Raw genomic sequence first — 25816 nt, forward strand, 5'->3', positions numbered from 1 at the left:
CATATCAGAGACTTGTCTCACTGAAAATTGCAATTCTAACAAAAGGCAATGGCTCATGGTTAGGTTTTCAATTAAACTAGGCAACCAACACCTACTGCTTTTCATGCTGAACCCCAGGAACCCACCTGGGTCTGGGCAGAATTTGAAGCTTGCTATTAAGGTCTGTTCTCTGTCGATCGCTCTGCAGCTGCTGTTCATCTAGATGTTTCATGCACTGCCTTTAGGTTAAGGATTAGCAAATTAAGGAAGGAGTTTGAAACACTGCTTCTAGGGAAAAAGGAGGCAGGGCACTAGATAGTGAGGAAATTCAGGTCATACTGGAGAGTTACTGACATCAAATAAATTGCTTTTGAGAGCTCTACCAACCAAACAAGTCCAGCACATTTGCTACCTGAATGTATTTCTTGTGAAGGAGAAGATAAAGGAATAGGAAAAGAGTCCTTGCTGTATGCCCCCATTTAGATCTTGCTTAATCATTCCATACACTAAATCTGGCTGGAAGAAACCTTATACCCACAAGATTTAGAGCAGGACATTAGACTGGCCACAGAGACCAGCAGGCAGGCTCAAACAAATAGTTGTAGGCTTTTTGGTTCAGTTCATGTAAAGAGCTCTTCCCCTGCTCCTCAAAAGCACATTCTATTCTGTGTCTTGGAATACAAACTTGGCATTTACTGGCTGCTCAGTGTTTGCCCTCTTTACTACCTCTTCCTTCATACTATTTTGTACTCTTTGCCCATCAGCCTGCACCTAGCCATTGGCTTCTGTTTGGATTGCAAGATGCTTAGGACAGAAGCAAATTTCTAAGGGTATCTGTTCAGGACCCACAAGAAGAGTGTCTGGTCTGAGTTGGGAACTGCCAGGTAATGATGATCAAAACTTGTTTTGAGAAGGCCATATGTGCTGAAGGAAGATGTGTTCCTGGTGTAAAATTAAGTAAATGAAAGTGGCCAGCCACAGGAATTCAGCAAAATGAAGGCTGCAGCTTTGTCAAATAATGGTTTGGCCATGAAACAGGGAGAGTTGGCTCCTGTGTCCTACTACTGTAGCAAAAGCCATACTATGGGTGTCAACAACCTTCTCCCACAGCCTCATTCCCTTTCTGAAACACTCTGTGCATTGCACAGATGGTAGGTTGATGCTTTCCTCCTAAGAAGCTTAATGTCTTTGGAGCTAAGAAAGCAATGAAGAAGAGTCTGTAGAGCAAGGATTTTGCTTTTCTAGCTACAGCCTCTCCCCAGTCACATTCTCCATCACATTGCTGCCTTGGCAAAGCAGCAAAAAACAAGTGAAGGACATGATTTGCTTCTGTGATGTCTGGCCCACTACTCTGCAGTTAGGGCTTTAATGGAAACACCAGAACCTTCAGGTTGAGAAACACACACCTGAAAGCACCACAGAATTTGTCAGTGGCTCAGGCAATGAGGAGATCCCCAGCACAGAATGGTTTTAACCTTTTCCCTTTTTCATGACTTTTTTTTTTCCTTTTCCTTTTCTTTTAGTAAGAGTTCCAACTAGGGACTGAAAGGTAGACAATGTTTATAGAGATCCCAGAGCACATGGTTTCTGTTTATTTCTGTCTCCTGACTATTACTAGCACAGAAATCACAGTGACAGTAATGCAATTCATAGCCAGGGGCAGGCAAAGCTTGAGAACTAACTCATAGTGGGGAGGGAGAAAGAGCAGGGTTAAGACAGTGTGTGGAGGCTGCAGGGCACAGCAGTGGAGGACTGCAGCTAAATCTGCTAACAAGGTAAGATCTTATGCCAGCCACCTGAACAAGCTGTCCTCATTGACAGGCACAGCTGGTTAATGTTCTTATTGTAATGTAGTATGGGTAAAGCATCTAGAGAGGCACTGACCAAAAGGAGGGTCCTCTCATTGCAGGCATTATTCACATGAGACTGGACTCAGGACCTTACCCTGTGCATAAAGTTTATCTGTGTAGCCAGACTGGAGTCCGAGGTGGACAGTGAATAAAGGACTGGTCCCAAAATGGGCAACAAAGAGACTGAGTAATAGGAGACCTGCAGCACTGCTAATGTTTGCTGAAAGGACAAGCCCAACCTTGTCATACTCGCTCATCTCAAAGCCTGAGGAAGAAACTCATAGTACCCATAGGGATAATTTGTCCTCCATAGGTCTTTTCCTGGCTCTTGGTAGCTGGAACTAGCTTAAATTTATAAGCCTTAATTTCAATTTGAATAGTCCTGTTATTCATGAAAATGACCTGTCCCTTTCTGAATGACTTGCTAAACAGTCAAACCAGTCTTCCGTGACACTGAGCTCCACAGCTCCTTTCTCCTTGATTAATTACTCCACTTTGTGGAGTGAAAAGCAAGCCTGTGCTCCAGGAGCAGCAATAACTGCCCTTACAGGCAGCACTGAAAAGGTACTCACATCACATTGTAACTGGCAGGAGGTGGAAGTGGAAACTTATTGAGCTGAATTATAAATTAGTGGATTGAGATTTCCCAGAGTTACAAGGATTGGCATGCATGCACGCCCTCACAAACTAAGAGATTTGGGGTTATTTTTACCTCAGTAGCGAGGTATCGGAATTTGGAGAGCACGACAGTGATGACATCAGGAAAATGAGAGCACAGAGAGCCACCTTATCAAGACAGCAAAGACTCTTGTGAGACAGGGGAGAAATGGGAGTTCGGGAGACTGGGTGCTAATTGGCTGCTTCAGACACAACCACAGCATAGCTAGGAAGAAATTGTGAGGCACAGAGCCATTTAAAGTCCCCTAACCCAAGAGATTAGATGACAGAAGGTTTCATATTCATCTTAATGTCAAAACACATTGTTGATGCCATTTCCACTCATCTTACACCCTTGACATGGACTGAACGGTACAAGTGCAGCCCAGCTTCTAAGAACAGCAACACATGTCACCATCCAAGAGAGCCTGAAGGCTGGAACAGCACAAGACACCATGGGCCAAGACTACAAAGTTCCATTAAAAAGCCTTTTCCTGTATTTGCTTCTCTGTTTTAAGACAAAAAGTGTTGGTAAAGGCCTTGGATGAACTCTTCTACTGACTTTTCCCTGGTGCATGGGTCCCAGGATGGAAGGAATATGAAGTTGTATCAATTCAGCTAGAGCAGACTTAAAGATTGAAGCCACAATATAAAGGGATAAGAACTTCCATATTCAGTTAGACCAATGAGCCAATGTGACCAAGTCTCTAGAGCAGTGACCTGTGAAAGACCTGAGGAAGAGTCTTAGTTTTCTCTTGCTCTTACCACCTTAGTTCTGACAATCAGAGGTTTTAAGATAGTCCTGATTTAGAGACCACATTTAACCACACTAAAATCATCCTGTTGCTGACTCCAGGTTCTCAGAGCAGACACTGAAACCCTTGTGTCATTTATGTTCACTGGGGTCAGGCCATGGCTTATTCTACTAACATGATGACATTCATAAGCTCTCTGGAGAAGAGAAGGCTCCAAGGAGAGCTAATTGTGGCCTTCCAGTATCTGAAGCTGGGGAGGGACATTTTAGGGTGTCAGGGAGTGATAGGACTAGGGGGAATGGAACAAAACTAGAAATGGGTAGATTCAAATTGGATGTGTGGAAGAAGTTCTTCACCAGGAGGGTGGTGAGACACTGGCACAGGCTGCCCAGGGAGGTGGTGGATGCCTCATCCCTGGAGGTTTTTAAGGCCAGGCTGGATGTGGCTCTGAGCAACCTGCTGTAGTGTGAGGGGTCCCTGGCCATGGCAGCAGGGTTGGAACTGGCTGATCCTTGAGGTCTCTTCCAACCCTGACAATTCTATGATTCATGGTCAAACATGTTTGTCTATGTTGGTTCCTCTTCTCTGCTAACCTGACCCCTGCCAAGGGCTGGATGAGGAGGAAATTCCTCACAATTGCATTCCCTTGTGCCCTCCGGGTGCTGCAGGAAGAAGGGATAGGAGATTGCAATAGACAGCATGAAAGTGCTGGTCCCTTGGGCTGTGGAAGCAAGCAGGGAGAAGCAGTTGGTGGTGTATCTCCAATATGTGCTCCTGAAGTAGAACACTTCATGTGCCTGGCAGTAGATTCTGGGCCTGAAATACAGCAAACTGTCAGGCAGGCACATGCAAGCAGTGTGCGTTACATGGAGTAAAGGAGCGGGCAGAAAAAAAGGGATTTCCTCAAAAAAGGAGAGAGAAAGGGCTTGCAGCTTCTGATTTGGAAGGAGAAAAAAATGCTGGAAGCACCTTGGTTCTGTAAGTGAAAGGATTTATTGGCTCCTCACACGCTGCTGTCTATTGAGTCATCTCCAGATGACAGCTTCTGACCAGGCAAGTCTCTGCTGAGGGCCAGCCACACACAGAGTCCTGATGCTGTGCTACGTATCCTGCTGATTTGAGAAGAGGTGTCCTCACATCAGGCAGGACTTTTTGGCAGGACTCATTGTTGAGAATACAGCTACTTGCCTCAAGGCTGATGATAGAATAGCATAGAATTAACCAAGTTGGAAGAGACCTTTGAGATCATCAAGTCCAACCTATCATCCAACACCATCTAATCAATTAAACCACGGCACCAAGCACCCTGTCCAGTCTCTTCCTAATCACCTCCAGTGATGGTGACTCCACCACCTCCCTGGGCAGCACATTTCAATGGCCAATCTCTCTTGCTGGGAAGAACTTCTTCCTAACATCCAGCCTAAACCTCCCCTGGCACAGCTTGAGACTCTGTCCTGTGAGGCTTTGGAGAGACTACAGCAAGTGGCAGCATGTTTTCACAGGAGACTGAGCTATGAAGTACTGTGCTTAATGTTTATAGGAATGTGGTGAGAATGGTACAGAAAAATGTGTTTTTGTTCCAGTGAGTTGACAATCCCAGAGTATGGGTCTGGCTGTGCTGGCCAAAACCAGATAAAATAATTTGGGAGCAGAAGCCTCCAAATCACTGCACACATACACACAGCCCCATAAAAGCACTAGCTCCAGCTCTGCAGCAGGTCAGACACAAAGAGGCAATTAAGGTGAAAACAACCATAGTTCTCTTTGGCCTTCCTAATTAGAAACCAGAACCCCAGGTGTATGGTGGGAAATTGCACATAATGACCTTCTTATCTGATTTGAGAACAGGCCATGTTTCAAGCCCAAATGTCATTCCCTGACCTGATATCAAATCATGGGCATTCTGTGCTGCTTGGTGTGCATAACTGGGCTTCCACCTTAGGAGCAATAGCAAATTCTCAGAGGATTCAAAAGTCTTAGAGGAGACCTTATTGCTGTCTACAACTCCCTGAAGGGAGGTTGTAGCCAGGTGGGGGTTGGTCTCTTCTCCCAGGCAAGCAGCACCAGAACAAGAAGACCCAGTCTCAAGCTGCGCCAGGGGAGGTTTAGGCTGGATGTTAGGAGGAAGTTCTTCATAGAAAGAGAGATTGGCCATTGGAACGTGCTGCCCAGGGAGGTGGTGGTGTTTAAGAAGAGACTGGATGGGGTGCTTGGTGCCATGGTTTAGTTGATTAGATGGTGTTGGGTGATAGGTTGGACTTGATCTCAAAGGTCTTTTCCAACCTGGTTAATTTTATTCTGTTCTAAATTAACAAAAAGGCCAAATTCTGCAGCAGCTGACTGCAGCCTGTGGCAGCCCTGAGCAGGAAGAGTTTCTGATCATTGATCTAAAAAAGCACATGGTGCTAATTATTTCTGTCAAAAGACCTTAATTGTGTGGTTGGATATTGAAAGCAGAGAATTGAAAAAAAAAAACACCATTCTTTTGACTTAGGAAATGCTAAGATTGGAAAAGGCAGAAAATCTGATCAACCTTTGCAGAGGTGGCCTCACTTGGTCCGGAAAGAAGGGCAAGGAGTTCTAAAACAGGGCTGGCAAAACTCAGAGTTTTGGCCTTTCTGGGTTTGGGTTTGGGTTTTCTTTTTAATCACTCTCTCCACACAGTGATATTTTTCCTCTGGGATGTGCAGAGCTACTATTTTCTGAGTCAAAGCATGACACAAACAATTAACATTAGCAATCCTAATATCGTGCCAGCGTGGTCAAAACGCTGGCTGAATTAGTTGAATCATCTGCATGGAAATAATTGCAAATGAGAACTTTATTAAAGAAGCCTGAAAACCTCCTATTAATTCATGTAGTATTCCATTAATAAAGATGTTCAATTAAGACAGCTGTCCCAATGTCTGTCTGAAAATGGTTGGCAAGAGAAATCTGAGAGCGCTTTGCTGGAGTCCTTCCAATTCCATGACTGCTGAACAAGCTGGAAGGAGAATCATGGACAATACTGGGGGGGAAAAAATAAATAAGACTTTTTTTTCTCCTTTAGCTTTTTTCTAGGGGAGGCAAAGCTCATGGACAAGCCATAAATGGCATGGAGTGGGAAGAATATCTAACAGCAACTTATTTCCCAGGCTCGGTGCCTGTCATGGCCTATTTGCTTTCATCCACATGGAAGACTCCCTTGAGGTCCTCATGGTTTTCCCTGTGTGCTCGTGTTCATTCAGTGCATATATTCTGGTACTCCTAAAGTTACAGATGGGAAAAAGCAGCTGGAGAGGTTGGCAAGGAAAAAGAGCTTCTTGGTGGCAATTGCCTGGGGGAATATAAATATTCTCACAGGAAATGTAAGGGACAGTGGCAAGTGAAGAATGAAAGCCTGGAAGAAAATAAGAGGTTTATCATGAGGACAGGGGTGAAATGCTCAGGTGAAGTGGGAAAACAACATCTTCCATTAGTGTTTAGGGTGTGCATGGACCCTAAAAATAAACCCATTGTGGAACCACCTGTGCTTTTTCCAAAGCTGCTTTCTCCTGCCTTCAAGTGAATTTTTAGTCACAGGACACAGGGCATTCTGCCTGCTTCAGTCATAAAAGCTTAAAGCATTGATGTTCCTAGGGTTGGAAAGATGCAGCCAAGACAACACAGAATAGGACCACAGGCAGTAAAGCCACAGGGCAGGATCAGATTGGTGGTGCTCACGATCAGCCTTAGTGCCCAACCCTGTCTGACTGTGTAACATGGTGAGCTGGGGTGCAGAATGGCCCTTTGCAACCTACCCCTGAGAATGCTGACAAGGAAGTGTGGATAACCACAGGACAATACACCAGCCTGTGCTTCATTCCTGGTCAGTGTACAGAGAGAAATATCACCCCTGAGAACTATATGGTTAAATGCAGGCTGAAACCCAGTCGTTGGACACCCTAGCCTAAGAATACAGTTCCAATCCTGGCTGTGCAATCAACTCTTCAACTCCTCAGTTATTTCCACAGGGATGACAAAGTCAGACACAGATGACTTGGTTCAGCACAGAGTGCACATGGGGTTTAGCTGGTTGAAAAACGACGTAGCAATCTGCTCTAATTTGCTTTGCTAAATGGAGGTCAGATGTCAGCCATTCTTAAACCAGACAGGAAATGGGTCTGCAAAGTTGGGTTTTTTTTTAGCAGAAGCTACCATGCAGCTTAGATTTTAGTATCTCATAATAAACTGGCTTCAGAGTGACAGTGCACAGCACACACTACAGCCCTCTGGGATTTATCTCGGACACTGAATAGTGTGGCCAGCAGGAGCAGGGAAGTCATTGTGCCCCTGTACTCTGCATTGGTTAGGCTGCACCTTGAGTACTGTGTCCAGTTCTGGGCCCCTCAGTTTAGGAAGGACATCGAGACACTTGAATGTGTCCAGAGTGCTGAACAACTGCAGTGTGGAGAAAGAAAGGGAAAACTGAAATGGAACCATTTAGTCCTTCTACACCTGCAGGTGCATTTGTAGTGGGCAACTCTCAACATTAAGCCTTGAAAACATCTTCTCCTGATCTCCTTCACAGTGATGACTCAGATATGTTCCTTTTTGAAGTAAATTGCACTCCTGAGCACGATTCATATCTGAACTCTAAAGGCCAAACTTTGCTCTCTTCCTTCATCTGAAACTGTGTAAAAATGTCAATGCTTGCTCCACAGTTCCCAAAACCATTCCATCATCATCCATAGGAGAAGAGAGCACAGACAAGGCACCATAGATGTAATTGTGCACAGAACAGCATTACCAGAAATTAAACAAGTCAGTGTCCATATCCAAACCTACTTCCTGAGAGCTAAAGCCTTGTTATTGTCAGAATACACCACTAAGAACATACTCAAGCACAGAATAGAATCATAGATCTGCCTTAAGATTACCAAGTCCCACCACAACCTTCCTGTACACAGCTGCTAAACCACATCTCCATGCACCTCAGCCAAATGTCTTTTAAACACCTCTAGGGATGGTGACTCCACAAGGAAGGAAGTGGCCTCTTGATTTAAGCAGAAGTCCTTCCTAAACTGAAGTTTATCTGCAAGTTAAATTTTTCCTCCATTGCATTGCTCCTGGACCCCTCTGCTCTGTGGGCTGGAAACCAACCTCTAATATCCACTCACATTCTATCTGTGGAGCATCTATATCCCTTTCTTCTTGCAGTGACATTGTCCTTGATTGTAAATAGCTCTTTGGTTTCTGATGTTTATCCAACAGGGATGTATTTATAGGCAGCAATAATACTCCTTGCCAGCCATCATATCGCTGGGCTACCACTATTTCAGATGCAGCTTACAAAACCTTCCACATCTAAAGATCATAGCTTGCTTTTAATTACTGGTATTATTCCAGGACTTGATGAGGCCTCTGCTCTCCTCTGTGGTTTTCACACTAGCTTAGCTCTATACAGAGAGCCTAATGAACAAATCATACAGATATATGAAAGGGTGTGAAGCAAAGACACTGGCCCAAGGCTAATCAGTAGGAAATGTGCTTCTGTCCTTTGTTTGAGTTTGTGAGATGAGACACTTCAGATGGTTTCAGGCAGCACAGGCACTGCAGATGTTTTGTATTCAAAGACCATTTCATTCCATATGTGCTTATTGACAGAGCTCTGTCGGTTTCATTCCTGCCGTGCTTTGAGAACTTCACTATGGTCTATTAGAGGGTGAGACACAGAGAGCTATCTCCAAACCTACAGCCATTGCATCCACTGAATGCATGCTCTGCAATTACTGGGATTGATGATGAGGCTGAAAAAATGCCATATGCCTGAATTCTTATTTAAGGCTTTGCTATTCTAAGTGGCAGATGGAACAGATTTAACTAGGCTAGGTGGAAAGCCAGGAGTTGAGGGGGAAAATGGAGCACTGGCATGAACTCATGAATTCAGTCAGCTGATGCCCTGTCCTGGGACTTACTCGTCTTCCCCTTGCTCAGTGATGGAAAGGTAGATATGGGAGGACTGTGCCTTACATCTGGAGTCTGCTCTGCTCTAACCACATTGGATACCGCATGACTTAGAAGTGCAAACCAGAACTACACACTTGATATATCCACAGTGATTAGGCTCTAGCAGAGGTCAGATCACTTGTCTCTATGAAATCTGCCCTGCATGGATGCTGTATGCTTGCTCTGAAAGGTTTCCACAAATCATTTCAGCAAACTCTTCCATCCTTGCTAACAGAGCCTGCAGTAGCAATTTCACCAACTGCACACCAGACTGAAGATCAAGAGGCATTTCCAAGGAGCTTAGAACAGGGGAGGGTAAAGGAAAGTAGATCTTCCTCTCCTAAACCCTGGGAGAGGCAGGAAGGGGGAGGAGAGGGGGAAAGTGAGATGCAGGAAACCTGACTATAAGCACAAGGAAGAACTGGGACACTGCCTCAGGGTTATGAGGGGAAAAAAAATAATCAGATGTTTCAAGGGGGAAATAGTAAGAAGTAAATTTAGAGACATCAGGAAAGCAAAGTTTCCCTCCAAACCTCAATTTGCTTTCATTATCATCATGCTAAGAACAAAAGATACTGTGCCAGTGTTTGTGGGTTTGGGCTGTGTTGGTGGGTTTTTTTCAGAGCTGCCTTTATACAGCAACCTGAGCAGAAGGAAATGTCATTTTAAATCTTCAGCCTTTCTTCCTTTCAGCATCATCCCTCTTGATTGGGTTCAACACTCAGGACAGACTGAGGTGTTTCCCAGGACAAATACCTCTCTGCCCATACTTCTGCTTCTGCATAAATAAACCAGGTTCTGACTGACTCCAGTCAGGTCACTGCTGGCCATTGCAACACAGTGTTTAATAACGAGACAGGAGGGGGACAAAGGACTACTCTTCCACTCAGAGGCTGGTCTACCACTAACAAAGAAAAACCCAGGCCACTGCAATTTGGGATTCTGCATTATCAGTAATAGTAAAGGAAAAATATGATTCAAAAGAAGAGTAAGTAGTTGAATCCTTTTGCTTTGTGTTTGGGTTTTGTTTGTTTGGTTTTTTTGTTTTGGGTTTTTTTTTGTTGCTGTTGGCTTGGGGCTTTAGGGTGTTTTTTGTTTGATGGGGGGGTTTTTCCCCCTTCAGCTTGATTGGTATTACTGACAGCAGGATAATTCCTATGGAAAAGTTCTGCTTTACTAGTGTGAGAATGTGATTAACTGGGATGACAAGAGCTATGTCAGCAGGAGCTGCCTGTGTGCACCTGAGGGATGGATCAGTCCTTTACAGCTAATGGGAACACACAGACTAGGAGATGATTGATTCACAGTAGTGCAGATACATTTAACAAGGCCCTGTGAAGCGCCCTGAGCAAATCTCTCCAGATCCTGCGTTGGAGATCAATGCATCTCTGCAGCACATTTGGGTTCCTCATTTCTCCTTCTCAGCATATTCCTTTTTGCTTGTGTGCTTGTTTTGTTTTGCTTTGCAAAGACAGCACAGCTCTTGCACTTTTAAGACCACCTACAGTTGGACCTTCAGGAGCTAGCCTCGATTTAGATCTTTAGGAGCTGTCTCAATGACTTGTTGCCACTCAGTCAGCATGCCAACAAAAATCGAGCCCCCTCCCCACAAGCTGAGCTTCTCTTTTAATCACTTAGGTGCTAAAAGAAATCTTTACTGGTTTATTGCTCATCTCACAGCCAGGAAAGAAAGATTAATTCACATGTAAGAGAACTGCAGAAAGCAAGGCTAGAACAGGTCTTCACAGTAAAAATGAGTCCCTGGCTGGGTTTTTCTCCCCCTCCCAGGTGTGTTGGGGGTCTCCTGGCAACACAAACACAGATGCCAGATGATTTCCTTATTTTCTGATATGTCTGAGATTTCTGAGCCTCAAAATACCTTCTGGTATATGGTTCCTTAGAGTTTAGGGCAGTAGAACATTTCTACTGGTATGGGACTCTATCTGCACTGACAGAGCAGAGGGAAATCTAGCAAGTGATAAATGACAAGCTTAAACATAGGGAGCAGGTTTAGCACTTGAGCCTTCCCAGAGGTTAATGCAGGCTGGACACTAGGTATCATAGAATGATAGGGGTTGGAAGGGTCCTCTGGAGATCATCTAGTCCAACCCTCCTTCTAAGGCAGGTACTCCTAGATCAGATTGCACAGGAATGTGTCTAAGCAGGTTTTGAAAGCCTCCAGAGAAGAAGACTCCACAGCCTCTCTGGGCAGCCTGTCCTGGTGCTCTGTCACCCACAAAGTAAGGAAGTTTTTCCTTAAATTCAAGTCCTGTGTTCTAGCTTTTTCCCCTTGCCAATCACTGGACATTTTGTCCTATCACTGGACACCACTGAAAAGAGTCCAGCCCCACCCTCATGACCTCCACCCTGTAGACATTTCTGTGCATTGATAAGATTCCCTCCTCCCAGACTCAGGTTTTTTGCATTTCACAGCAGGAATTTGAAGAGATGGACTTAATTCCCAGTGTGTACAGGGAAGCATTTCGTTGCTGCAGTAATTTTTAATGCTGAAGCTGCCTGCAAAACTGAAATCTCACAGCCAAACTTTAGAGGACAATTTAAAAAGAGATCAGCTAGGCGACTTCTGTGTTAGAAGCTGGATACATTTATAGCCTATTATCAAATTGTTTTTGCATTATTTACCCAAGCATTTATAAAAGATTCAGCATCAAAGCAGGGAACATAGCTATGATGAATAATTTGCATTCTTTATTCAGTGTAAATTAATTCAGGTCTCCAAGCACTATGGGAATTAGCTTTGTACGTGCAGTAAAGAGGCTGCAATGGAAGTTTAAACTGATGCACCATAAATGTTCCCTCTGAGTGTTTTAAGCTGGTTTTTTTCCCCCTTATCATTAGCATGAATTATTCTGTTTACAGATGCTGAGGTGAAAGAAGGTTCCTGTTGCTAATAAGCAAGACCTCCTTGTTAGGAATGCTCAGGAGGAAGACAGCATAAGACTTTGTAGGATTGCTCCACATAAAGGAAGCAGTAATTGTTTCACTTAGCTCACTGTCTAGCATCATGTTGCAGTCCTGGGGAGGTCCCTCCACCTGTTTCTCCTCTGATACTAGTATGAGGGTTTTCTCAAGAATTACCATTGCACAGCACTTAGTGAAGCTGGCTGTAAACTCAGGTGGAACCCTGTTAGACAAGTGAGCACAAGCAGTGCAGAAATACCAGTCAGGTAATCCAACAAAACCAGAAACAGCCAACTAGGTTACTCTTGTTAAAATACATTCCTGGGACTCAGACTGGGTACATACAATACACATCATGACTGACAACATCTACCTACTGTTTTCCACTGGGCTTCCTTCCCTCCTGTCCTTTCTCTCCTTGCAGCCCCCTTCTTCACAGACTTTCTTTCACTGACCTATCCATTTGACCTGACAAACTCCCTTCTGTACCACTGCCCCAGGGCAGGGAAGCATTTCTGTGCAGTTCCAGTGATTCATCATTTCATGTGGACTGATGGGGATAAAGCTCTTCCAAAGATGCTTCACTTGTTATTCAAGTAAACTTTGAAGTTCTTTAATGGAAGAAAACTCAAAATTAACCCAAAGCAATCTGTGAAGATTTCTCTCTCTCTTTTGGTCTAGATCTGGGCATTATCTGTCAATGAATGCAAAATTTGCCCCCAAAACTTGCAGCTTGACACACTCAAATCCCAGTTTCCTTTAATGAAGCACTCTGTGCTCACTGAATTTTTTTTGCTGCATCAATAAGTCATGAACAGTTCTCCTCCTGAATACAAATAAGCTTCAGGTCCTACGCACAGAAGCCACCATCAGAGCTCATCCAATGCATCAGTCAAGGAAACCATGTACACACTTGGGGCTGTAAAAGCCACAACCACGTTTCAAGACCATACACAACTTGGACAGTGTTATGAGAGGGGGCTTGAGTAACCCAGTAAGTGTCACACAACCAACCAAGTTAGAAGCATGCAAACAAATTACTCACCTCAAGCACAAGAAAAGCATAAAGGCAACTATAAGGGCCCCTACTGATATACAGTGCCCCAGGTAGTTTATGATGAGAGCAATCTTGTAATGGAGCGCATACTTCCTCTGGAGGTAAAGAGATAACATGATTAAATCAGCATGACTCTCTAAGCACTGACATTAAGGAATAGTTAATCAGTTTAGGAAACAGTAATTACTTTTCTCAACTTTAAAATGATATAATAGGCCCAGGGCTGATGTCCATGTACAAGCCAAACATGCTGCCCAGGCACAGAAGTACAGGCTTGGTTTTGTTTCAGTTTAGGATTTGTCCACAGTACTTACAATGAGTTTGGTGGTTGGGGCTTTTTTTTCCCCCTCCTTTTTTTCCTGCAATTTCCCCAGGATTTCTTATGCATCGTGCTATTTTCAAACTTTTTGTTGGTTTAGGGTGACAAAGCTACCAGAGAGACATATTCTCACAGTTCCACAGTTCTAAAACATCACTTTGTTAGGAAATGCTGTGGCCCTAATGAGCCAGGTTGTGCAACTTTCCTACTCAAATGGTTTGTTTTTCATTCAAAAAGGAATCAGCTGTCAGCAAAAATAAATGGTAAGACCTTTGCATACAGGCAGATGTTTCTCCGAGGCATATTTCTTGCAAGCTACTATCACCATTCAAATTGAGGGCAGGACCAACCCAATGGAGTCTGAAAGAGCTGGAATCTGGTGGTGTCCCTTCAGTTTTGAGAGAGCCTGAGGAACCAGAGAACTTGCTGGTTGTAGCAAGGTCCCAAGTGTGTGGCGAAACCGAAGGCATTAGTGTCCATTTCCTAGGGCGCCGGGGAGAGTATGGGTAGGTTCTCAATCATGTAAACAAAAAAATGAAGTACAAAAGTGCTCCCACCTAAATCAGTGAATTTAGTGATGTGACCAAAATTTGACCTTGAAGTAACTGGAACATTCTGTATTGGTGGGCTGCTGCTGACTTCAGAGAAAAGAGAAGCATCTCCTCCCTTGCCTGATGGATAGGAAGAAGTAGAAAAACACCGTTCAGATAAATACTGAAGATGGTTAACAACTGAGATTTGCTGGTTAAAAACTAGAGATTTGCTGCTTAAAGAACAAATAAATTCAGGGGGATTTATGTTGGCATTTGCTTCTTCTCAGATTAAACAGATCTTTCTCCACTTCAGGCTGTTGTCCTCCTTCAGAAGAAAGGGATTCTTGTAACCTAACCACCTAAATTCCCTCCCTTGTGATAAAAATATAGAAGTAAAATCCTACAAATGGCATCACTTGTCTAATTTTGGTTGAACTTCCTCCATTCCATGTTTCCCCCCCCCTAACAATTTCCCTTAATATTTTATCTCAGTCAAAGGAATTTGTCAGTGAATGAATGTTTGGATGACGCTACAGCCAGCAGCTGTAGTTAATCTGTTCCATTGTTTTGTGAAGATAGCATCTTCCAGCTCTTTGCCAGAGAGCAAGAGAGAGCTCTTGGAATCAGTTTTGTGATGAAGCCATGAAACCTGCCTGTATCTTCAGCACACAAAGTAATGTGCTGTTTCTGGACAGAACTCAACCACGTAAGGTATTTTTAAGTCTATTATAAAATCCCATAAAATAAACTTCCCCCTCTGCAGGCCTATTCTCTATCTAGTCTTGAGGAGAAAAAACAAACCAACAAAACCAACAAAAAACCCCTCCAACACAACAATGCAACGCTTCAAGATCTGAATTCCACACTGGGTTTTATTTGTCTTTAAGTCACAGGAAGACAACACACTTGACCTGATGTGCCTACCTGAAATGAGATGGTGGCACTGTTCAGCTAGTGCCCTGGCAAGCTGCCCTCACTGTTTACTTTCCTGCTTAATTCACAGAATCATAGAATATCTCAAGTTGGAAGGGACCCATAAAGATCATCGAGTCCAACTCCCTGCTCCTCTCAGGACTACCTAAAATTAAACCATATGACTGTGAGTGTCATCCAAAACTGCTCATCTTCTGGAAGATGGCAATGTTTCTCCCAGACCAAGGATCCTGTTCTTGGAATCTGATGCTTCAGCTCCTTCCTTTGGGCCCTAAGCACTATTTTAACTCCATTCAAGTTTTAAGAAGGTATGGCTGAAAACAGGAGAAAATCAATTAGGAAAACCTATAATGAAGCTCTTCTTGGATGCACTGATGCTGAAGGAAAGCCAGGCACAACTTTTTCTGTTGCTGACACTAACTAAGGTTTCCTGCAGGCAAATTCAAACATCAGAGAAACATGAACTGCCTCAGTGACTACAAAAACTGAGCTGACAGGGTGGCAAGATCACTTTCCACCAGCCTACATGCAATCTGCATCTCTGGTAGAATTGGAGACAACACCTTCAGGGCTGAAAAACACGTGCCCAGAATCAGTCATGTGTTGGCCAAAGCTCAGCTCATGTAAAATGCTTGCATAACTCTTTTTTTGTCTCACTCTCTTGAAGATCAATACATTTAAAATGGTAACAACCTTCTACTGATACCCAGTATTCCTCTGCTTCCAGGAAGATGTTTCACTTCACTGAAATGCAGCTTCAAACTGGATTCAGGCTTAGGAGGAGAGTTGGGAAATGAAACAGGAAAGGAGACACTGTGGGCACTGTTAGCCTGCTGTGACCACAGCAAGTCACATCTCTGGACTCTGCTTCCAAGCCGTACCTCATGCATGACAACCATGTCATATCAGACACTGCAGAGCTATCTTGCAGCCAGGTCCTCCCAGGTAACTGGAGGAAGCACAGCTTCATGTCTTTAGCTGCAGCGGCTTTGCAAATCCAGGGCACACTGGGCTCCCTGCAGCCACACTTCAGGCTAATGACAGTCTGCCTAGAGGACTTCTTCTTTCAGTTAGCTTGAACGTGACTGCTAATCTGTCCAAGCCAAATCAGCTAATGACTTGAACTAATGACCACCTAATGAGCATTCTTAGATCTCCAGATGACAAACATCTTTCTCCCTCTCACAGGGCTTCCTGACAAGTCATGCCAATGGTTATGACACATGTCCTCCTGCAAGGCTCTGCACTCCATTCCCAATTCAGTCACGTTAGATTTCTTCCTGTTGCCAGGAAGATCTCAACACCAGCACACTTAAAAGACACCATACCTCCTCTCCAAAGACTTTCAGAAGCAACTGGGAAGTGTCTTTGTCATCCAAAGCACCTCTGAGTTGACTGCTTTCCTGTTCTGAGCCAGCTGGAAGCTGCGTAGCTGCGGCTAACGTGACTGTGCTCCCAAGCAGGATATATTAACTTAAGCACAGCATGATGCTAACTCAGCTACACAGCTTGAAGCCACCTCAAAACATTAGCAGAACCAGATTCACATCCAGCTGCCATAGGCCACATAGACAAGACCAAATTTTCTAATTGATAGCTCTTTTTTGAGGCTAAGACATCCTTTTTTCTTTTGCTGCTTGAGACTCTCCTTTGCCTTCTAAGAGCAAGGATTTGTGTCAGATGCAGCAAAGGTCTCTTTGGCACAGGAGCTTGCAGGCTCCTTTTTGTCACACATTATGCCATCAAAGAGGCAGCTGGATCAAAATTATTTCTGTACCTTATTCCTGTGCCTGGTCAGAGGTTGGGATTCAGTCTGATGTTAGGAAACTACATTTTGGTATCTACTTAACATCTGAGGCAATATCTGAAGCAAGGGCTAGAAACAGTTATGCACATGCTGGCATCCAGAGCCCACTGAGGCACACTCAGGAGACTGTGTGAACTAGTTGGTCCTGGTGAGTGATCTCCAAGTGCTGCTGCTGAAGGACACAGGTATTCCAGAAGGCCTATGTCACACCTGCCAGACACTGAAGCATTTTAACCTACACCACTAACTACATGGAGGGAACTAGAATCCAGCCAAAGTGGGAATCTAGGAGCAGAGGAGTCCCAGAGAAGTTTTATCAGCTACCACCACAGGTCTTGACCCCAAGGCAAAGCAATGATGTACTGAGACAATCTAGTCAGTGTGTGTTACAGGAGCTTATGCCCCCTACGACTGATCCACAGCTGAAAAACCCTAAGATGCCCCTTGCTACACTGCCAGTGTTCCATCATAAAACATGTGGGGTTGGTCTTGGAAGGGCCTGCATCAATCACTGCAGTCAAACCACTCAATTCTTTAGCACTCTGGCTGTGAGCAGCCAAGCTCTAAAGTAGTTGTGTTCTCTATTAAAAACAAACACAAGACACAGGGTGTACCTCCCTGGCTGCTGCTGCTGCTCAGCATCTGCTAGGATCAGTCCATAAACAGCCACAGACCCACACATGTGCTTGGAGCTCACCTTTAATCAAAATGAAGGATTATGGGGATTTCCCTCCCCTCTCACTCCCCCCTCCTCTTTTCCAGCTCACAGACCAACCCAAGCATTCATCTGCAGCACTGAGCATTATGGAGAGATTTCAGAAATATTCACAAATATTAATATTTGCAGAGCTTGTTGCAAATCTTTGAAGATCTCCTAAATGAGTTTTTAATCTTTTGCAAACAAGGTTGGGGGAACATCTGCACTTTCATCTGTTTAAGGAACATGCTATTTAAGATGTTTTAAGCTGTCACCATAGCTGCAAAGTCTTTAAAAAGCAAAAAACAGAGCAAAGGAAATAATCCTGTCCTCTAGTCACAATGCTCTCCACTCTCTTCAAACAAAACTCTTCTGCATTTGCCTGTGCAGAAATAGCAACTGTTCAAGTCGTGAAGACAAACACATACAGAGCGTCATTAAAATGCAGCAGTGTTTTCCTGAGCTGGTACAGCAGATGACTGCTCCATCAACTCACATTGCCCAGACCAGCTAAACCACAACAGAGATTTTTCAGTCTTCACTCCTCTCTTTCCCCCTGTTCTCTAAACCAGCACTGGCTGCCACAGGCATCTCCTCTCGATCATTTTTAAGAAGGTGGCTTCACAGCAGTGCAAATCCATCTCAGTGAGAGATGGTCTGGTACTGTGGTCTGTTGTCCCCCTCCAGCCCAGCTGTACTTCAGTCCCCCTTGCTTGTCCTGGCCCCAACACTCCCAAAATAACACAAGACATTTCAGGGAACTGATTCATCTGAAAAATGACCCAAGAGAAAGACAGTTTTTCATTTTAAGTGGGAAAGAAATGTGAGGCAGGGCTGCTCCGGGGTGGTCCCAACATGGATCATCTTAAATTGCCATGGGAGCCTCTCCACTGTGCTAGACCACCTTGAATGTGCCCTCTGTATGGCATGGCAGTCACATACTGGTACATTAGTCTTACTTTCTAGAAGCCCCTAGCAAAGGGGAGTGTGTGGGACTGGGCTATCACCGAATTACCCAGCCAGGGGGTAAGAGTAGGCACTTCTCACCAGCTGGTGTGTACTTATCTGTTTTCTGATTCACTTGCCAGAGCTCACATTCAGTAACAACATGGCTCTTACAGAATGGATGCTGGACCACAGCCAAAGCACATCTTCATTGCTGTGGGTGCAGGATGAGTCCAGATAGTTCCCAAATACTAAACCTGTATCAGCTCTGCAAGCAGCCCTCAGCAGGTGAGACCTCTTCTTTCTTTTCTCCATTTTTACCTGGCACAGCACAATTCCAATGACAGAATGAGTGGAATGAACCCCAAAACAGAAACAGGCCTGAGCTGCTGGGCTCTGCCCTTGTTCTTAGGGTGCAAAGCCAACCCCAGGCAGAGAGACAGCATAAAGCTTCTGTGTGCTTGTGTCCCACCAAAGCATTCAAAGCAGAAGGAAGAGAACAAACATGGTGTGAATGGCATGAAGGCTGAAAGCCTTTGAGGATGGATGTCTGTGGTGCCTCCAAGTAAAGGTCTTTGCAGGACTGCTTGCAGCCTCTAAAGGTATTTAACTCCACGTACTCATTTCATTCTGTAAACTCTTATATAATGCAAGACCAGCTCAACCTTTTAAAGACAGCTGGGATCTGAGACTGCTTTTAAGGTACTTTTTTGTGGCTGCCCCTTTACATATTTGCTGAAGGAAAAATGACATGGAGATCTGGAAAGGCCAGTTGCCAGTGATGCCTCAGAACTGACAGGTATAGGCTGGAATCAGCTGGTGAAAGCTTGCTTTTCAGTGCCAAAGAAGCTTTTGGTCTTATTGTTATTATTACTAACATTTAGGGTAGCAGCTGTAGGCTCTGAACAAAGCTATGCAGGATCTGCATAAACACACATTATCAGGAGCAGAGGGTAATAAAGCATCCCTTTTTAAAAACCATGTGAGTAGGGGATATTGAGAGAAGATTGCCTGAATTCACAGGGAGAATTTGCTGCAGAGACAGAAATGGAATCTGTCTCAGAAGCTCCAAATTATAGTTTTAACCTTAAGCTTAGCTTTGCATTCATGTTCACTGAGAAATATCATTGAGAAGAATGAAGGCAAGAATACAGACCTTGTCGTCCAGAATAGGCTCGCACTGAGAGTAGTTTATCTTGGAAGCCCATGTCCCATTGCCCAGGCATTCTCTGTAGGCATTTCCTGGTAGGGACCAAAAGAAAAGAGAGATGAACACTGTGCTAGACAGCATAGCCATTTCACAGAGTTATGGAAATGTTAACAGAACACATTATTCACAAGGCAGACCAAATCATCCCATCTCTGAAAAGAATATTCCTCCTCTGCTGAGGACAGAAGAGTAGAAATCCAGGACATCAACACATGTAGAGACAACAACTATATATAGACTAGACTAGACTAGACTAGAATAGAATAGAAATAGAGTAGAATAGAATAAACCAGGTTGGAAATGACTTTCAAGATCATCGAGTCCAACCTATCACCCAACACCAGCTCATCAACTAAACCATGGCACCGAGTGCCTCATCCAGTCTCTTTTTAAACACCCCCAGTGATGGTGACTCCACCACCTCCCTGGGCAGCCCATTCCAATGGCCAATCACTCTTTCTGTGAAGAACTTCTTCCTAACATCCAGCCTAAACTTCCCCTGGTGCAGCTTGAGACTGTGTCCATTTGTTCTGGTGCTGGTTGATTGGGAGAAGAGACCAACCCCCACTTGGCTACAACCTCCCTTCAGGTAGTTGTGGAGAGCACTAAGGTCTCCCTTGAGCCTCCTCTTCTCCAGGCTAAGCATCCCCAGCTCCCTCAGCCTCTCCTCATACGGCTTGTGCTCCAGACCTCCCTCCAGTTTTGTTGCCCTTCTCTGGACACTAATCAAGACTATAGACACTAATCAAGAGTGTTTTCTTACAGCATACAGGTTCAGAAGACAGCAAAGGTACCAGAAGAATGTTGCAAGAAAAAGCTTAAAGTGAGTATAGTCTTTTAAAAAAGCTTCTAAGTGATGTAGTAAATGGGCAGAAATGTTTAGGTCCTTAGTGCTCCATTTAGGAGAAGGGTATGAATATGGCAAACTTACTGCTTTACTCCCCTCCCATTTATCCCACTGTGAACCTGGAGTTACTGATTCTCTCCAGTCTTCCTATGCTACAAGATTTTTGGTAAAACTTCTGCAAAGCACTCAGAAAAGGAGCAAGATAACCACACCTTCCAGCCCTGGGGCAGGCAGGCTGGACACAACAGTGTCTCTGGAAATGTGAACACCTGGGTTAGCATGAGTTCATCCATCCTCTGTCAAAATGAAACCGCTTCTGACCTTTTCCAAGCTTTCCCAGAGAGAAAATTGTGCAGTTTCGCTGTACAAATCGCTTTCCTTCACCCACCATAAGCACAACCAATCCCAAGCAATAGATTCTTTCCATGCTTCTTTTGAACTGCGTCTTAGAAACGGGAGAATTAAAATAAAACAGGGAATTCAGCAAGATCCCCAAAGGACACATACAGACAACTTCCTATGATCTCTTCATGATGTTCTCGCTGCCCTTTAACCAATTGCTTCTTGGGCATTTGCCACGGTCATTCAGTGCTATTCCAGCACCCTGCCATCAAGAAAATAAGTTGCCAAATGAAAGCATCAGCTCAAACCTTTCTAAAAGTGCTGTTGACCACAGCTATTGAAAAAAAAAGAGAAAAGCACAATGACATTTGAAAAGGTGCTTTTACCAACAAAGAAGGGAAGTCCATATGAAAAGCAAAAAGCAACAGTTCACCTCGCTGCTCCAGAGTGCACAGTATCGACACAGACCACCGACTTTCACGTTGTTATTGTCTGCCTGTGATTTTTCACCGCTTCTTCTTGGAGGGACAAGGACAAAATAAACCAAAATAAAGTAACTGGTAGCAGCTAGGACAGCTAAAAAACCCTTGTGCTAAAGGTGAAGGACCTCAGTTTCCACTTCTGTTGCAAGTGTACAGACAAATTCACACACTTGCCTCTCTTTTTTTACCACAGAATGAGGTATTGACTTGCCATTTTCTCTGCAATTTTTCGGGTGCAATTTTCCCCTGAAGGCTGAACAAGTGCTTAGCCTTCTTTCCTCACTGCTCTGACAATTATTATTCATCACCCCAAGCTATACTAGCCCCCTGGCATCTTTTATCCCCTTCCTCTCAGCCCAGGTCAGAATGCAAGTCAGGCTGTTGGATCCAAGTTACATCCCTGAAAGCCCTTGTGTTTGCCCCCTCCTTGGGGCCAGTGCCAAAGCTCTTTGTGCAGAATGGCTGTGCAGCAGGATTTTGAGTCTCTGCAGAAAATGTCTGACTCTCCAGACATTGAGCAGGAAGCTCTGATGCTTAGTTGAATGGTGAATCCTGCTTCCAGGATATTCCTCATAGAAAATGGTTGTTTTATTCATTCTGGCTCTTCCTTTCTCGTGTCGTGTCTCTCCAGCTCAGGTGTGGAGACCACAAACACAATCGATCTTATGAGACACTTAGAACATCCAACTGGGTCTACATAAGGACCTGAGAGGGAAAAGTGCCTTTGAATCAAGGAGTTATTTATCCATGAAAAAGGAAAACTACTCTTCTTTCTCTGACTGCTTTCTGGATGAGAAATTAACAGAAACCAAGCAGTTGAGTGAAAAAGAGGAAGTCAAAAGCAGTGAAAGAAAACCCCTTTAACCTCAAGGGACCTTTCAAAGATTTCTTTCAGTTGGAAAAAGAAAACAAGTAGTAGGAGAGCTCATCCAATCCACACTAACTTCCTCCTTTGCTCTTCTCATTGTTATTTCCACGTTACAGGCAGAGAAATAGAAGCAAAATATGCGTACATGACTTGCTGAAGATGACCTGGCCAGGCTGTGGCAGATATGTGGATCATCACAAACCATATATTCTACCTTATCAGGCCACCACACCTCTGTTTCATGCACTACATCTTCCCTGCTCATTAAAACTTACTCTTCAGAAGAAAAGAATAAATGTTTCTTGTCCAAAAGAATTATTAGAGACCAGATCATGGAGAGCAAAGCAAGACTGAGTGTAATGAAGCTATTCATTTCCTCCTCCATTTGGATTTCTCCATCCCACTTACAATCCCAGAATCATTTCAATTGGAGAAGACCTTTAAGAGTCCAGCCATCAACCTAACACCACTATGCCCACTAAGCAATGTCCTGAAATGTCATGTCCACATGATTTTGAACACCTCCAGGCATGGTGATTCCACCACCTCCTTGGGCAGCACTTAGGATATTAGGAGCTATACAGTGTGCCTCTGAGCAATCTTTCGGTGCCAACTCAGGAACCCTATACAACACCCACGTGAAAGCAGCTTTTTGAGACACACTGCTCTGGGTTTGTGAGCTGTCACACAGGACTCCTACATGGTGAGTATCTGAACACAAGTAGAGGGGAAAAAGAAAAATCAAACTCTGTCTGCAGCCCAGAATCTCCACCAGTATCAGCCACTTCTTGGAAACTTTGAAAAGTAGCAAGTGGGTCTGAATTCTGGGAATGTGTCATTCCAAACTCCAGTAGTCATAATTTATACCCCAGAGCAAAGGTCTTCTTTGTTTCTTCCAAATGCCTGATGGCATTAGTTCCAATAGCCACATGGAAACAAGTTTCCCACCACCCTGAACGTATTTTGATATATCCATTTCAATGATGTAACACAGACCTTTCACACAGTGCTTTCCAGAGAAGTATCTGAGTGAGGTAATAGCAGAGAGTAAGAGCCTCACTGCAGGTATCTGGAAGAGGCAGCTCTTATTCCTGCACAGATGAGTCCCATGCCATGTAGTGAGTCTAGGATTCCTTGGGGCCGATGGGCCAAGGGTATGTGCAATGGACAGAAGCTCACTGCGTTCACAGACAGTCAGTCACAGCTGGCACGTGCTGAACTTCCTGTGGGCACTTGTACATCCCTGCACAGGAGACCTTGGGGAAAATAACAGCAACTTCAAACAAACATCTGAGTCTTCTCCACAGTGGCAAACAGCAGCTTCATAGTATGCCTGCTTACTACCCAAAGCAGCATGGAGAAGAAATAACAGACACTGGACTTGATGCCAGGCTGAGTCACTGAGACATGCTGAGCTGTAGCAGTGACTGAAGCAGCAGAGGTGCCAAAAAGATGACAGATACATCGGTGCTATGAAAGACAGCAATGGAAGGTACATGTTCCTCAGCTTCAGAATATGTAAAAGAAGAGAAGAGGGAGGCCAATAGTCAAGGATCTTACCAAGAGACTCCTATGATCTCTTTGGTGATTGAACATGCTGAAGAATATTCCTTCTCACCCAGTTTTTCAAGGAGAACTGGGATTAATGTGCCTTGTAATAGAAGCATTCCTGCCCTGTGCTTTAAAGCATTGTGTACAGAAAGAGACTGGATCAAATTCAGTTGTTCTTAGCAATTGTCACGAAAAAGAAAGACAAAGTGGAAGAGTCACAATGGAGAACTCCACTGTAGGCACAAACAATGAACACCCAGGAAGAAAAGAACAGTTACAAGATCTAAGGCAACAATAGCTAGCAAGAGCTATTAACACTAATTCTTTTGTTCTCACTTAAACTCAAAATTGTGCCAGCATTCATTTTCTTAGAGAAACAACATATTGAAGAACTGACTATACTTTCTCTTCTTGTAATTTCTCCTTCCTTAGTGATTTATTCTAAGGGCCACAAAATGAAGAGATTTTTTGTGATTAGAACTTGTAGCTGTCTGTGCTCTGTGTGCACTTGCACTCATACAACTGGACAAGCAGATTTAATCTTCATGCAGCTGAATAATGGGGTGTGGATGACTCACAGTGACACAGACAACACCCAGCCATTATACACAGAGGTTTTGACACATTACACAATATTCATTTCTAGGCTTCAGTCAGTGGCCTCTTCTTTGAGTATGTTGACTTCCTTTTGTTGCAGATTATTAGCAACATTTGTGGCACTTGATTGCCTCAGCTTAACCACCAGCCCAGGTGACAGGCAGGAGGTGAAAGGGAACTCTCTGAATACAAAGAAACATAAAGCAGGGCTCAATATGTCATTCAGGTTATTGGCTTCCAGAAAGTGTAATTCATCCCCTCCAGGCCAGCCAGCACAACACACACATTTTCATATTTCCTCTAAGGACTGCTGGAGTCATGCTGCTTGTAGTCATATTCTGTCAGTAAAGCCAGTGACAGCAATGGCAGTATTCCCAAACACAGAAATTATTGCCCCCCAGACAGAGTGCTGCAAAACCTTCCACTGCTGCTCCTGCTCCGTAGTGGTGGCTGTTCAGACAGCCCAGTGCCAGACCCCGATTCCACACAGCAGCCAGCATTTTAGCTCCACACACAATATAGCTGCACGCACAGAGTAGAGGTACCAACATTTGCAGTCAGTGAGGGTGAATGAGCACCAAGTTGCCCAGGGAGGCTGTGGGGTCACCATCCCTGGAAATACCCAAAAGCTGCTCTAGATGGCCCTGCTTGAGCAGGAGGGTTAGAATAGACGACTTCCAGTTAGCACCTTCCAATCTCAACCAATCATGTGGTTAACAGGATGCTATTACCCTCTGGGAAAAAAACCCCAAACACTTTAAAACACAGTTTAGGTTCAGTGTTTTACATGAGGGAAATCCTTGACCTTAATTTCTAACAGCAAATGATGTTGCATTTCTGACTGGAATATGCAAAGAGAAGTATTTGTTGAGTATTTTTGTTTGGTTGTTGTGGTTTGATTTTTTTCCTTTAATGTTATTTTTATTGACCCTGTTGAGGAACATAAAGTCTTCCAGACTAGCCTGGTCCCAGGCTTGCATTTAGTCACTAAAAATCCATTGAAAGCACGAAACAAACAAGGGACAGGAAAGGTAGACTGCAGGTAATTCTTGGCAGGAAGTTAACTACATCCTTCCAGTCATTAGCAGGTGAAAGACAATTCCAGACACTGCAGCAAGCACTGCTGTAATGGATTTTGTCTTTGACAACTGGAACTAAGCTGGCTCTGAAAAAGGTTTTAGTTATGCTGTGTCTCATGAAGATAACTTCCTAACAAGGTTTACATTTCCAGTCATCATTAAAATGGAAATCTGCCTTCTTTAACGATTTTTGCCTTTCATACCAGATCCCCCCCCTAGAGTGGCCTCATAATCTTGAGACAAGTTTATCTGAGGCAAATGAATAAACCAGTTTGTTAAGTTCTGATCAGCTAAGGATCTCTGATTGCTTTGACAGCTTGCTGATCGCCGTCAGACAAGCTGAAATAAAGGGTCCATCCATCTGAAAACCAGAACCCCCCAGTGACCAAACTCCCCAAAAAGTACAACATTTTGGACAG

The 25816-nt window shown here is 44.0% G+C and overlaps 1 protein-coding gene across 5 annotated transcripts in view; it reads right to left on the minus strand.

Annotated features, from left to right (window-relative positions):
• Positions 1–25816, minus strand: part of CRHR2 (corticotropin releasing hormone receptor 2) — a 136954-nt gene that overhangs the window by 39746 nt on the left and 71392 nt on the right. For 2 of the 5 annotated variants that reach the window (XM_054171242.1, XM_009899109.2), the window contains 2 exons: positions 19578–19663; positions 13176–13282 (listed from right to left, as the gene is read on the minus strand). In XM_054171242.1, coding sequence (XP_054027217.1) covers positions 13176–13282; positions 19578–19663 — 193 coding nt within the window. The other 3 variants (XM_054171245.1, XM_054171244.1, XM_054171243.1) reach the window with 3 other exon arrangements.

Source organism: Dryobates pubescens, chromosome 21 (assembly GCF_014839835.1).
Source record: "Dryobates pubescens isolate bDryPub1 chromosome 21, bDryPub1.pri, whole genome shotgun sequence".
Classification (NCBI taxonomy): domain Eukaryota; kingdom Metazoa; phylum Chordata; class Aves; order Piciformes; family Picidae; genus Dryobates; species Dryobates pubescens.